This window comes from Drosophila suzukii, chromosome 2L, assembly GCF_043229965.1.
Source record: "Drosophila suzukii chromosome 2L, CBGP_Dsuzu_IsoJpt1.0, whole genome shotgun sequence".
Classification (NCBI taxonomy): domain Eukaryota; kingdom Metazoa; phylum Arthropoda; class Insecta; order Diptera; family Drosophilidae; genus Drosophila; species Drosophila suzukii.
The window spans coordinates 6,421,770-6,436,911 of record NC_092080.1 but is presented as its reverse complement, the minus strand read 5'-3'; the positions used below and the strand labels follow the sequence as shown (position 1 = coordinate 6,436,911).

General features: G+C 36.8%; 2 protein-coding genes across 4 annotated transcripts; both read left to right on the top strand.

The window, feature by feature from the left end:
- The first annotated feature begins 16 nt into the window (after positions 1-16).
- On the top strand, positions 17-587 carry RpS21 (ribosomal protein S21). The gene is made up of 4 exons (XM_017072274.4): positions 17-52; positions 124-182; positions 255-446; positions 507-587. Exons 2-4 carry the CDS (start codon positions 133-135, stop codon positions 514-516), a joined length of 252 nt encoding a protein of 83 aa, XP_016927763.1. The 5' UTR covers positions 17-52; positions 124-132; the 3' UTR covers positions 517-587.
- Positions 588-1,412: 825 nt separating this feature from the next.
- Positions 1,413-15,049, top strand: LOC108021299 (uncharacterized). Of its 3 annotated transcripts, XM_017089951.4 has the most exons (7): positions 1,413-1,809; positions 4,530-4,620; positions 10,534-10,983; positions 11,048-11,143; positions 12,542-12,951; positions 13,030-13,446; positions 13,801-15,049. In XM_017089951.4, the coding sequence occupies exons 3-7, from the start codon at positions 10,549-10,551 to the stop codon at positions 14,129-14,131; spliced, it is 1,689 nt and encodes a 562-aa protein (XP_016945440.1). In that variant the 5' UTR covers positions 1,413-1,809; positions 4,530-4,620; positions 10,534-10,548; the 3' UTR covers positions 14,132-15,049. The 3 variants fall into 3 exon arrangements, with proteins under 3 accessions (XP_016945440.1, XP_016945438.1, XP_016945439.1); XM_017089949.4 differs by lacking the exon at positions 4,530-4,620; XM_017089950.4 differs by lacking the exons at positions 1,413-1,809; positions 4,530-4,620 and adding an exon at positions 7,749-8,041.
- Positions 15,050-15,142: the final 93 nt, after the last annotated feature.

The window sequence follows — 15,142 nt, the reverse complement described above, 5'->3', positions numbered from 1 at the left end:
TCGCCTCCACCGACGAGTTGCGGTCGCTAGATTTGTAAATTTCTACAAAAAAGTGAGTAAATCGCCGCTGGCCGATGTTTAAAATTCATAATCAACAAGCTAATTATTTTCCTTTAATTACAGCCCAATAAAATGGAGAACGACGCCGGTGAGAATGTTGATCTGTACGTGCCCCGCAAGTGGTAAGTGAAACACGTGTTCCCCGCGCATTTTGGTGGCCGGATTACTGACCCACCGATACCCTTCCCTTGCAGCTCGGCATCCAACAGGATCATCCACGCCAAGGATCACGCCTCTGTGCAGCTGAGCATCGTGGATGTGGACCCCGAGACCGGTCGCCAGACCGACGGTTCCAAGACCTACGCCATCTGCGGCGAGATCCGTCGCATGGGCGAGTCCGACGACTGCATCGTGCGTCTGGCCAAGAAGGACGGCCTCATTACCAAGTGAGTTTGGACCTTATCCTATTTAGTGGATATTTAGTAACACTCCTCTTTCCATTGCAGGAACTTCTAAATATGTGTCGAGCCCATAACTAGATCTTGATTTGGTAATAAAGCGAATTCCCTTTGTAATTTAACGTAAAACGTTCGCAATTGTGTTTATTTACTTTCGGCATAAACAATGGAAAGTCAACAGGTGTACATATTTCAGTGGACAGGATTAATTACATGTTCTCTCATAGTTAATGCCTAACGTCGGTCAGTCCATTTAAAGGACAGGATTATTATTCAAACGTGATTCATTTTGAAATATTAGAGAATAGCACCGTTAAATTCATAGGATTTACGTCCTGGTTCTTCTTTTCACCTTAATAAAACTTTACGTTCGTTTAGACAAGATTTATATTCCAACTATCCAATTTTACCAAGCTTACCTTTGAATTGTAAGAAATATCACAAAATCCAACCACAAAGCAGTCATACTAGAGAATATGGACGAAATTTGTATTGCAAACTATCCTGACTACAAACGTTGTTCATTTATGAAAATTAGGAAATATCACCTTCGAATTTCTTCAAATTGAAAATTGATGTAAATTATTTTTATAAATGTCTACGTCATTCAAAATGTTTTCTATTAGTCAAGTAACTGCAAAATAATAGAAATATAATAGCTGTTAAAGTCAGCTTTACTTCATATCTGTAAAATGTTTAAAAGACTCTTGATCCAGAAAAACAGTTTATTAGAATCAAACCGTTCGATAAAGAAAAGCCAAATTTATTATAGATCAGATTACATTTTAAAGAAGTTTTATTATTTTTGGTTAGCAAAAACTAATTTTGAATTTTTCGCCACTTAGTATGACCGTACAGCAAAAGCCATATATTTCCAGCGAATCTTCGAGACAGCGATAGTAATCGATAGTCACCCTTACTTTAGCCCACCCCTAGTTTAGCAACCACGGTAACACTGCAAGTCAGAACTCGAGTGATTTTCGTCGCGTCGCGAATCGAAAAAAGATATATCTAATAAATCTCGCGAAGCACAATAAACATTTTCCCATCCTTGGGGGCAAAAGTGACAGTGCTGTTGTAGTTGTAGTAGTTTGGGGCACAAGCAGTGGGGGGTGGTACCAAAATAAACAAAAATAAAAAGTAAAGGAACCCAATTGGAAAAGGCAACTGCGCGTCCTTAAAAACTATGACAAAAGAAAAACAACAAAGCGAAAACAAACTGTGAGGCAACTTCCCAAATTACAAATATTTATGTAATGCAATAGGAGAACCATTGCCACATTGAAGCCACAGCAACTTGGACAGTATTTAGCAGACTTTTTACCTTTTATATTTCCGCAAACAGTATATGGTAAGTAGTTGTTGGACCCTTATCAAGTGTTATATGTATATACCTACAAATGCAGCCAAACAAAGCATAATAATCCCCTTATGTTGACGGGTTTTTCAATTCTTGCATTGTCGCGTGCTAGATTTCTGAGTCACTAACCAGTGATTCCAGGTGCACAGTCTTCAAACTGACTCACTGATATACACAATACATTTCTACTATCTAATGGGAGACAAAGCATTATGTTTATGCTACATAAAACAGCACTTAAATTTTAAACACCGGTTCGTGCTCTTTCGTGAAATTAAAAAAATCAAGTTTTCGTTGTTTATTTGTTAGGAATAGTTAAATAGATATATTTGTTCTTGGGTTTTTTAAACAATACATATTGCTTGCGTCTTAATAAAATTCGTATATATTTGTTATATCATTATAATTATCATCATATCATTATGTGATGTCTTAAAAAAATATCTTAAAAATGTACATCTCTCTTTTTCTATAGACCTATTTCGTCATTCAGAGCCATATTGTAATATCATTGCCAAAATAAATATTCTCCTTGCCAAAATCAAACTTTACAGCCGCCCATAAATATATAAATATCTAATGGGCAGGCAATTGCTTACATAGAACCTTGACATTTAAGGTGTGCTTTTCTTTTCGACACTCTCCCCTTTTCTTTTCTTTTCTCTCATTCGTTCCACTGTGCGCCGCCCACTTTCCGCCCAGTGCACTTGCACCTAAATTGCACCCAATTCGCACTGAGCGCGCTCCTCTCCCTCTCCTTCCTCTCTCCGCTGTGCCGCGTCATTCGCCATTAGTAACGGCTTCCAACGAACACTCAAATATACAAACATATATCCACACAAATACACACAAAAGCCCACGTCCATTCACTTAAATTTATATTTGTATTTGTTTTTGCTTTTGCGCTTTCGTTTGTTGTTGTTGTTTTGCCATATGATTTTTTATCATTTTTAGCCACAAAAAAAAAAAAGAAAAACTGAAATTATCTAGGTACCCGCAAATAAATAAATATCTTCTGTCTATTTGCTTGCACCCAAGTGTTCCCAAAGGTTGATTGGCGGGTACAGGGAACCCTTGATTTCAATGACAAACGGTCATTAAGTGACGGGTTCTTTATGGGTGCGAATTAAATTACTATATTCTCGATACGAAACGAGCTGATAAACGCTGAAATGTAAACCTCATGGAATTTGCATAAAAATTATAGGAAGTTAGAATTAACAGACAGGTTCCTTTTCAATTTTTTTTTAATAATCTGAGTACCCTATTTATAAGTCTTACTCATTTTTGTGTATTATTTAGTTGATAAAATATTAAAAAAAAAAAAGCCAATTACTCGATAAGTATAACGAAGAAATTACGTTAAAATGTGTATGTCTGAAAAATCCAAAAATTCTCGTTATTTTCGTTTTACTCATTTATATAATCACTTTTGTTTAATGCTTTTAAATTGTGGTTAAAAAATTATTATAATGATAATAATGATAAAAACAGTGTATTCACCAAACTGTTAGGAGTTGAAATAAAGAAATTTTTTAAATTCTCCTCCATCATTTTTAATGCATATTCATAAAAATTCGTTTAACCGACATTATACTTAAAATTAACTTTGTATATTAGTGTTCGTTAAATAATGAAAAAAGATCAAAGGAATTTGAAAACTATGTATTCCTATAACTTTTAAATATCTAAAAAACATTTTAATATGATAAAACTAGAAAGATACCACTGTGATTCTCTGCGAGATCGTCGTGACTTTTCACTTTCCCAATCGACACACGCAATGCCGAAGCATTTCGTTTAAGAGTGATTCAATCAGTTTAATTGATCGCCCTGTTCAGCAGTACTCATGAGTGCTTATTCAAGTAGCTACATATATCAATTTTTTTGTTTACACTTATGATTTGTCTGCAACGCTCGCAATTTTCCCAGGTCAGTGCAAAAGTTCAATTTCTGCACACTTCTTTGTCAGAGCCATTTGATTCGTTTACATTGATTACACGGTTTGCCTTTCCAAGTTCCGATGGCACGCGCTAAAATACCACCCCAGAGTAGGGAAGCAGAAATAATATAGTCGCAAGTCCCCGGAGAATATCAAATGTAAATGTAGTCAGACAATTGTGTATTCCGTATAATATTAAGCATTGGATTTGGCATGGGAAATGCCTAAAAGGTAGAGGAATGAGAATTAGTTAGAACTTGGGTTTATATATTACCCCTCCCCAAGGATTTTGACTCTATGACCCAAAGAAACTACGTCTTATAATTTAAAAAGTTCTGAAACAAGAACCCGTTTTTCGAAAAGTCTGATATTATGCAATAATATATTTTAAAAAGGGAAATCTCATAGAACCATTCTGAGCCACAACCTTTTATACTGCATACTTTTAGACACCTTTTTTTAAAGGGTTTTAAAACCTTTACTTTTCATTTTTTTATGAACTTTCAGTATTATTATGAACCACTTTTTAAGCAATAAATATTTTTTATTCCCTATACCTTTTGGCCCCAACCCAACAAAGTGGATATATTTTCATCTGTATCTTGTCTGCCCTGTTTCTCCGTCTTTTGCTTTTAAGAGACCTTGTGGTTGACTTACTCTTGTTTTATTTTCCGATGGCTCAGCTTCTGGTCTTATGGTTTAAATATTCATTAGTGACACACATTTAGCAATCGAGTATATATAGCTAACATCAGCGCTTCTCTTTCAGCTTACGCTTAGCACAACTTAGTGGGTCAAAGTTTGCACTCATATTCAGCCCCTTAATAGGCTTCCAATCGTAGCCCTCGAATGGATACTCTGTGAGTACTTTAGTAGAAAAGGTATTTGAATAGCTCCAAAAGCATGACCTGTTTATTTAGTACGTAATCTGCATGGAAATCTTGTTTTATAGTAGTTTCCTCGCTGATTTATTACGGTTGTGAATAAACAATTATAAATCTTGATGAGAAATCGATTGAGCTGAAATATTTATCTGTATACCGGTAATAACGACGTCAATCCGTTGGAATTGCGTATTGTCTGATATAATGGTGCAATTACGAAGAACGTGCATGCATTAAAAATTCGCTTGTAACAGTCAGTTGATAACATTAGCAGTATTTTAATAATTATTTAAATCCTACGTAGGGAACATTTCGTCACAATGCGTCAAATTGTAAATCTAATTTAAAGATAATTTTACTTTTTCTTTCATTAATTACTAGGCGAACAACGTCAGCGATAAGGAACCGAATTCAGGGTTATTACGTTTCAATATGAAGGTCTAAACTGTGACGTATCTGCGGTCTTTGTTACCAAACATTACCAATACTTACTCAGAAAAAAATATCGCATGAAAATGTTTTTAAATAGTTTAAAAATGTCTCTTTATTAAAGGAGATATAGCAAGATTGTTTATTGGTAATTTCTGGATAAGATATAAAACTGAAAACTGAATGCAATTGGCGTTTGGCTCTGCACATGAATCACCTTACAAATAGATCAAACTTAATTGTGCTTTATAAATGAGTCACACCTATCATAGCTTAAAACCAGATGTTAGTCATACTATTGAAAGTGTTCAAGACAATAAATTCCCACTGGGAAATTCTCAGGGAAAAGGGATCCTTAATAAAAACACCATTGTTGCGACCCAGACAAAATCTTAACCGCTTCCGAGCTGATTAATTTGGTAAGGTTGAACATTAAACTGGCTTAAAACCGGTTGTTTACCGACTATTTCTATATCATATTCAACAAGAAAGAGTGAAATATGGAGTATATACCAATTACCATAGGTTATCTCAAGTCTCAAATTGGATTTAATCAAGAGTAATTATTCTGTCATACTAATCGTCCCAGCTAGCTTTTCAAAAAAAAGTTTTTGAGAAAAATTACCAATAAGATGATATGGCAAAATATTCATTCACTTTATAATAGCTTTTATTAGCAAGCCCAGAGTTTAACGTTTCATGGGATGTAATGCCTTTGAGACCAAAATTTTCTGTAGGATGATATTGCTATTTTTTTAATGAACCCTAATGACAGCTAAATAGAAATTAATTGACTTACATATGTATGCTAAACTAGTAAACATTTGGACGCAGAGGCCGGCGTCACATAGCAGTTAATTTAATTTTAATTTGAAGGTCGTGAGTTTCCCATTCATGTGGGCTGGGCAGGGTATTCTTCGGTTATTTGATCAATTTATTATCAATCAATTCACTCACCTAGACCTCTCCACCACGTAGGCTGAAAACAACAAGTTAAATTCTAATATTCTATAGCTTGTGTCGCAGTTGAGCTATCTTGATGTATTTACCTGATTTTGTTTGCTATCTTTAAGAATTAACCGCTCCTTGCTACTCGTCAAATTACAGCCCCAAAACTTTCCCTTTGTCAAACTCGCCCTTTTGGACAAATAAGTATAATTTTTGTTTCAACGTTTTCAGACATTTACCATAATTTTGTTTAGGGGCGTATCAGAGCACGCCACATCTACTATACAATATACATTTTGTACTTTATACTCTCAGCGACTAGAAGCCTTAGCAATTAGTTGTTTATTTAATATTCTGTGTCGGGAGAATCACTTATAAGTATGTATGGGCACCTTTGAGCGCGTAATCAAATTAAAATTACCATGCATTATATGGGACACAATTATGAAGACAGGCGGGGAGGTAAACTAGCGTGCAGTCCAAAACATGGACTCTAAAGTGGGCACATGGCACAAAGAAACAGGGGAAGTGCCTTCTTATATGTGCGGTGTATCGTGACGTGATCAACATTATATGTTTGCATTGTCGGTACGTGTAAATAAAACACAGGCAAACCCACAACTCTGTTAAGCGTTCGTTCAACCAAGAGCCCTGAGCTTGGGCACTACATCTATGTATGCCCCATTGGGGCTCTCTGGCCAGAGAGCTACCTAGATCTGGAAAACCAGTTGAACATAACTCAGCTGGTGGCGTAGAAAAACTAGTTTCAAAGATTGAGTTTTTTTTTTTACTGAAATAAAACTAGCTAAGGTGTTCAGGGGAGTCACACTTTTGATTAGACAGCCCGGGGAGGTTGATAAGTTATTAAATACAAAATATATAAAATAGAAAGTACTATTTATCAGTTTAAATTTCTACCTTTTTTAAATCTTATATGGTTCTAACCCAAAAGCAATTCAAAAATATAATAATAATATCTATATAATATAATATCTATATAATATAATATCTATCTTTTTACTGCATACTTTTAGACACCACTATAAATACTTTAAAAAACCTTTTGCTGCTACAATTTAAAAACAAACTCTTGACCTATTTTATATTTGTTGTATTTAGTACATTTTCCATTGTTTATAAAAAAGATATATTTTATTATAATATAACTAGGTATTCGATTATTATAATTGCAAAATTTGTTTGTACTTGAAATTAATAGATATTTGTTTACATTTTTTTTCCCTTCTTGCTGAAATCTCAACAAGCTCAAATCTCTTTAAATATTATAAATGTTTTCCTGCATTTATATATATTTAGATATTATGCAATGAATATATTATTTTGCAAGGCATTTTTTAATTACTCAAAAGACAATTCGCGACTGACCGTTAGACCATGTGGAAAATGAAATTTATTTCAATTTCTAGAAACTTTTTGGGATAAAAAATGGCGAGAATTTGCCTGTTTGTTTATGGATACATTTATTAAGCCAAAGCGGATGTTCTGGCGGACTCTTGATGGAAATTAATTGCCGAGTTTCTGTTGGGTTAATAAAAAAAAACACGAGTACACGCAGCACTCGAAGAAGTGACCCAATAGCTACTCAACACTTTGAGTGAAAGAGCAGCGGAGAGCCAGAGATACACTCTTTGAGTCAGAAATACGTAAACTCACAGCCAGGGAAGATCGGCTGTAAATATACTCACTTCAGTCTGAAAACTTTGCGACTCGGGCGCTGATCGTTCGGAAAGCGTTTCACTAACTATCTAATAATCCCATATGGTGCACTGGCAGTCAAACAACTCATAAATATATCGCCACATACCGTGCTTTGTGTATTTTCGTGCTATTTTCGTTACAATACCAAAACGAGAGAGGAAGGGAAGATAGTGTTGCTACTAAAATAAAAAAAACCTAATGGATATGTCCGTCACGCACTTGCAGTTTCTGGTTTCCTATAATCATCTGTGCAACAAATGAAACCGAAAGCGAAACGCAGAAAATTAAATTTATTACAATGGTGGGTGCCTATTATAAGACTATCTATGGCCTACTCCCCGTTTCCGCTCTAGTAGAATTTCCTGGGGTCTCATCAACGCCCTTTGACCTCAGCATTATACGTATTATTTCCTATCGTAAGCCAAAATATTTGATTTCAATCTTGGCATCAGGGAAAAAAATGAAACAACGCAGTTAATTCGATGACTCAGTAATGGAAGATTTCTATTGAAAACAATGAAATATATATGATATCGATAAAGATTCTTATCCGGGTATCCCTATAAACCTAATGCAATCACGTGTTACTATTCCTTCTTGAAGTTAAGAGGTTTCAAGTAATACAATCAAGAACATAACGTTACATAATCAATAAAACTAAGTTATCTAGTAAAACCAGAGAGTTTAATATTATATGGATTGTTAAATAAGTAAATGGTCTTTGTTGGTAAAGTATTTCCTATCCTATAATGTTTTTAAGGAGTTTTTGGATAAACTGGTATTCTTTGAGTGCGAAAGCTTTAGGTACCTTATAAATTTGGTTCTCTCTCAGTTAGCTTTGTCTTTGACTTTTGGCTGGCTTTATCTTATCGCCAGTTTGTCGCCGTCAAATTTGTTGTCAGCTAAAAGCTAAACTAATACAGTAGACTAAATAGGAAAAACATCCAAATATGTGTGCAAATGCATAACCTTAACACCTTATTTATGGTTTGTGAGCCGGCTTAATTTATTATTTGTTTTTGGTCTAAAATGGATTTTCTAATATGGCAAGCCTTGATTTATGGAGACATATCTGCCTACTAAGGTTGGGTTTCCGGTTTTTTGTAGGATTACAAAAGTAGGCCTTAAATTACATTTTTATTATCACTTAAACATTTATTTTGAAAGATGGTATTAATCATCGCAAGTCATAAAAGTTAAAATACGGCCAGATAAAACATCTCTAAAAATAAATCTATTTTATATCTTTGGTAAACAATATAAAACATTTGTTTATGGATTTACTTTTTTAATAGCTACATATAAACAAATTTCGACCTAATGTAGAGCAATTAAAAGAAGGAAGCTTTTTCTAAGAAAAGTTCTTATCAACGATAATAACGCTTTTACTCTGTCTAGGCGAGAAAATGTAATAGCTGTGACGGAAACAACGACCCCATAACAATTAAAAACAAATGTAGCAATTAGCCAAAATAAAAAAATGGTTGTTAAGCATTTCAATGTATTTAATTTACCATTTAATGTGCAAGTATTCTCGCTTGAGTGCCTGCCCCACTATATGGATATACATCAACAAGAACATTTCAATTGGTTAATATAGAACGACAGCTCAATGGAATTGCAGCTTGTAGCCTGTCCCAATGCTGTATTGGTTTTGTTTTTATTTTTGAAATTGTGGGTGTCAAGTTGCTGGCAGGCATTATTATCGATGCCTCAGTATCTTGCCATTTGTGATGTCCATGTGCGCCTTTTGATTGATGGACGGCTCTGCTGGCTTAGAATCGTTGCTGGCATAATAATGCCAAATGCCCATGGGCCCAGTTTTGCCATCTACCCTTCTGAAATGTTCCTTCATATTCCATCAGCACCCTTGGGCGATGTCACTCATTTGTTTGATTGTTTGCACCCAGTAGGGTTGAGCAATATCAAGTTAAAATATTTATTTGTAGTTGAGAAAGCATTTACAAAATAAGTTTTCTTATAAACAATAAGAGAATGTCTTCGCACACCATCCTATGATGAGCTTATACAGTGCTCACAAGATGAAACTCAAGAATTCGCGTTAAAAAAAAAAGATTATTGATTTGTCTTAAGTTCCAAAGCGATATAGCCTAGAAACTATTCCATAACTAAGATGCTCACAACATGAAACTCAAGAATTCGCTTTAAGAAAACAGATTATTGATTTATCTTAACTTCCAAAGAGATATAGCCTATAAACCGTCCTATGATGAGCTTATACGGTGCACACAAGATGAAACTCAAGAATTCGCGTTAAAAATAACAGATTATTGATTTATATTAATTGCCAAAGAGATACAGCCTAAAATGTACTTCAAAACTATCCCATAACTAAGATGCTCACAGCACGAAAATCAAGAATTCGCGTATTTTAAAAAACAGATTATTCATTGCTTGGAAATTCCCAACATTTATAAATGTTATCTCACTGTTTTTATTTTTAATTATGTAGAACATAAGCCAGTAGTTCTTATAGATTTACTATTAATTTATTTATGCCTGCCTTTAAGGGTTCTTTATGGTATTGTGGTGTAGAGTATAGAATACCCCTAATCCCACCATTGGCCTGGGTCGGCTGTGCAAACATTTGCATTTGCTTTTAGAGCGAACAGACCAGACACCAAATTCAATGTTTATTTAAATGACACCCTTTGGCTCCGTGCCACGGTTGGGTACCTTGTTTTGTTTGCTATTTATTGGTTTATCCAGCCAGCCCATCGATTTGCCCAGCCTTGATGTGTTAATTAAGATGTTTATTTCTTCTATTTGCAGTTGAATTAATATAGGATGCTGCCCAGCCTGGACACCTTAATGCGTTGCTCGAAGCGAGTTCTGCAATCGCCGCTGGAGGCGGCTGCCAGCCAAATGCGGAATGGGCGCAGCAAGTCGGCTGCCGGGGGCATCTATGGCCCCTTTACGCCCGACAACGATCTCAGCTGCTCGGGACGAGGTGATTGCGTCAACAACACCTGCGTCTGTGACATTCGGTATGCGGGCAATGAGTGCGACATCTTTAATCTGCCCTACTATGTCGGCATCTCCACCGTATTCTATGCGGTGGCCCTCGTCTCGGTCATCCAGCTGCTCATCTGCATCGTGGCCGAGTACCAGCGTCTCAAGCAGCCCTCCATCCTTCGAGCCTGTCGCATCACCACCCAGAAACTGCTCTACTTCATGGTCTTTGTGGCGGCCTCCTTGCGAGGTGCCTACTTCACCACTCCCGTGAGTAATCCCCTGAAGTCCTTGGAACTTTCAATTTAATCCTATAAATATCCTGGCATTTCAGTTGGATCTGCAGCCACAATGGGCCGTGACCCTGATGTCCGCCTACTACCCATTGCTCATGACCTGTGCATCTTTGATTGTGTGCATGTGGGCCGAGGTGAGTCCACAATGGAGTGATTTAATGACGGAAAGAGGATTATTAGCTATACGTTTGGAATAGGAAGGTTTCTTTAAACTGAGAACGCTCAATAATAGTACAGTTGAATATAAAACCTATGAGCGAGGGAAAGGTTATGTCTTTAAGATCCCTTGTATCTCAGAACGCTCAATAATAGTTCTTTTCAATTGAAACCTGGTAACATTTTCTAATCTTTGAAAAGAAGCAACGAGAAGGTGAGGTGACTCAACAATGAGAGTAGTCTGAAAAAGGGATGGTTAGTTATAAGTCTGGAATAGGAAGAACCCTTGATACTTACAACACTCAATGATACTTTCTTTACAAATGAGTCTTAACGTGATTTAACGATGGAAGGAGAATGGTTAGTTATTAGTCTGGAATCCAAAAATCCCTTAAAAACCCAGAACGCACAACGATAATTAATTACAATTTTGAATAGGGAACTGCTATAATTGTGTAATCTTTAAGAAAGATTAATGAGTAATGATTTAATGATGAAAATAGGATAGGTAGTTATTTACAATTGAGTATGAAACCTGGTATCATTTTATAATCTTGAAAAACAATTAAAGACAAGAAAATCACTTATTAATATGGCTGTTGTAAGGCATAGTGATACTATTAGGTCCGATTAGATAGTATACATGTAAACTTTACTAAGTATCTACAAATATTTTCATAAAAAACCTTGTATATATTTGTGGGATTTCCCGAATTTAGTTTTTTTTCCATGTATAAAAAAACAAGGTATATTAAATATTTGCTGTCAGGATTAACGTAAAAGATATTAAGACTAACCATTTCTTTAATAATACCCATTTGTACTGGTAACAACGTATTACAGTATAGATAACGTATCTCTGTAAGCATATTTAATAAATTTCTCTGATAAGTTAGAGCTAGGGTAATATTTCTAGTCACGAGTCCGCCACTAAGTTGACTAAGTAACCATCTACAAAATGGCGTTCGAACAGCTTGACGTAGCTAAATTTAATTGCACCCTAACTTTGAGAACCCCGAGAACTCTGAGAACCTGGTATGTGGCTCTGACTAGCCTGAATTCTGAATGGTTCTATTATCGAGCAAGTAATGGTATTGGGTCCACTTGTACTTGCCATACACATTCGTATCTAATGAATGTGCGATAACAGAAGTCGAGTGCAATTGAACCCGAAACTCGAGCCAATTTTATTGTTTTTTCGCAAACCTATCTTGGGGCCTTCCCTGCCGATAGGCCAGCACAGTTAATTAAGTTTTGAGGCGAGTGTGGGTACACCAGCACTTGATATGAAACAGAAACTGTGGGTGAGAAGACTCTCGGGGAAAATCTAATCGTCCATTGTTATTCATTCGCATTTGTTCGTTTCACCATTGCAGATCTTTCACCTGCGCGACATCCGTTGGGAGAAGTCGCAGTTCCTGTCGAAGAGCTTCCTGGGCTTCGTGGCCTTCAACTTCTTCCTGTACAGCCTCTTTGGCATCGAGGTCTTTAATTCCCTGATCAATTCGGAACGTCGCGATTACGCCCACATCTTCAACGGATGCTATGCAGTATTACTTCTGATCGTGGTGGTCTTTTTCCTCATCTACGGCGTGGAGGTGTTCTTCAAGTTGCGCGGCGGCTTCGTTTACGATCAGACGGGAAAGATCCTGGGTCCCAGCGAGGCGATTGTGAATGCCTCGCAGTTGCATCAGTCGCGATTCGGACTGCTCAGTCAGGCCGTAATGCTCATCGTGATTGTGGGCTTTCTCACTTCCGAAACTTTAGGCGACTTCTGGAAGGCCAAGTGAGTATAAAGTTTTTCAATTTAAATAGCAGCTGTTCGTTATGACTGAAAGCTTTTCATTTTCCCACTCTATCAAAGGGTACCTGTTAACTCGCGCAACTGGCATGACATCATTTTCCGTATTGCCGAGATCGGAGTTGCCCTGTGGTTTCCCTGCTGCCTCTGGAACTCGATGGCTCCCGAACAGCTCTGGATTTTGAATCCTCGCAAGCTTCTGTCGCGCCAAATCGATCCGTCGATACCCACCCTAAATGCCGACACCAACAAGTTGTCGCCCGAGGAGGGCCAGTCGTTTCTGAACAAGAAGGATTGCTGGATTTGCTACGACACCGATAAGCCGGAGCCCCTAATCCAGCCCTGTCGCTGCACTGGCGATGTGAGCTCGGTGCACCACGAGTGCCTCAAGCGCTGGCTGGTCGAGAGCTGCAGCAATTCGGAGGCCCAGTTGTCCTGCAAGGTCTGCGGACATCCCTACGAGATCGAGAAGTCCAAGAAGTAAGTGCAAATCAATATAGGTCGCCCTGATGGAATTTTTTGCAGTATTCTAGAAGTATTTATTTGAGTTATTACTGATAAAAAGGCTTTTAAGACTTGGCCTACAGCCAAATAAATTTACTACAACGATAAGATTTAGTGGTACTCGATTAAAAGCAAATGGTCATTAATAAAAAGTAGTTGACATCAAAGTTATTGGAAAGTATAAAATTGGCAGCTTGTTGATTCAAAAATGAAAGTATTTACTTTTTGTTAAAAATGTGTTTTAGTAATAGAAACCCAATTGATTAAAATCTGCAAGCATTTCAATACAACCATTTGATAGATTATTAATCCTACTGTTCTCTCTTACAGACTCGAATGGGAGAAGGGCTTTACCATCCAGCATTGGTCCAAAACGGTCATTTTGATCACCCTGATGTGCGTGACTGGGGCGACAGCCTGGGTGGTCATCCAGATGTACCTTGATCCCCTGGTGCGAGTTATGACCGTTGGCATCGCCGTCCTCATTGGCTACGTGTGCGTCAAGTGCCTTGGCGAGAACACCGTGGTGGCTTATCAGAGGGCCAAAGTCAGCTCGATCAACATCGTGACCAGTTCGGAAATGGAGAAGCTGCACACCATTTGCGAGGAGGTCAGCGCCAGCACCTCGGCAGCAGCTGCCCGGACGGGAGCGGCCTCCTAAGATGCTAAGAGGAGGGAGATTCGCTCCAGGAAACACACATCACACCCAACACACACATCAGCTGATCTTTCAGACATTACAACTTACTTACCTAGTTTAGCATGCGTTTTGCACAGGTTTTGCTCAATGCTCAATTATTAGTTTACACACATCACACATGGGGCGGGTTCTAGAACCTGCCTTCCTATCCTCAACTGTGTACATAGGTTTAACACTCTAGTGAGTAGCGAAAAACGTTTCGATTAGCGAGTCAATTTTGTCTCTCAAATTATCATGCAGATTTCCAAAAGCGAATTGTATTAAAAGAAGCCAAATATTATGTAGTATAAGTGTAGGTCACTCAGTATCAATTGCAAAGCCGAAACAGAAACGAGAACACCCTGAGATTATGATAATGAACGCGTTGCCAAGTAGCCTGAAGAGCGGGGAAGCTAAAGAGATAAAGCTTCGATGCGCCAGTGAGTCAGCCCTTGCTGATCTATAGTTTATAGTTCTACTTTATTTTGTTTACAACTAATTTATGAAAACATTGTTTGATTTCCTCCATTTCATTTTCGGTTTCATCGATGGATGCAAACAAAAATCAAGCGAAACACGAGTACTTGGCGAATATTAAATTAAGCAAATAAGTTTTTACTTTGTATTCGATTGGAATAAGTTTCTTATTAAATCTTAAGTTACGCCCTTAAGAAGTCTATTTATAAAATAAGTTACTCCCCCATATACATACACACGTACATATATAATATATATATATATATTTAAATTTTATTGTAGTTGCTACACAAAAATTTGTCAAAGCAAAGAAAAACAAAACAAGAACCACAAAAGAAGGAAAAATCCAACATATAATTTAAGTTACCATACAATTTTTGTGATAAAAACAAATAAAATACAATTTGTAAAACTCAAATTAAATTGTTTTAACTTTGATATTTATTTTAATTGGGAAATAGAATCACAACTGGGTTTAACGAAATCGTTTTTCTACCATAAAAACTTTAGTAGGTA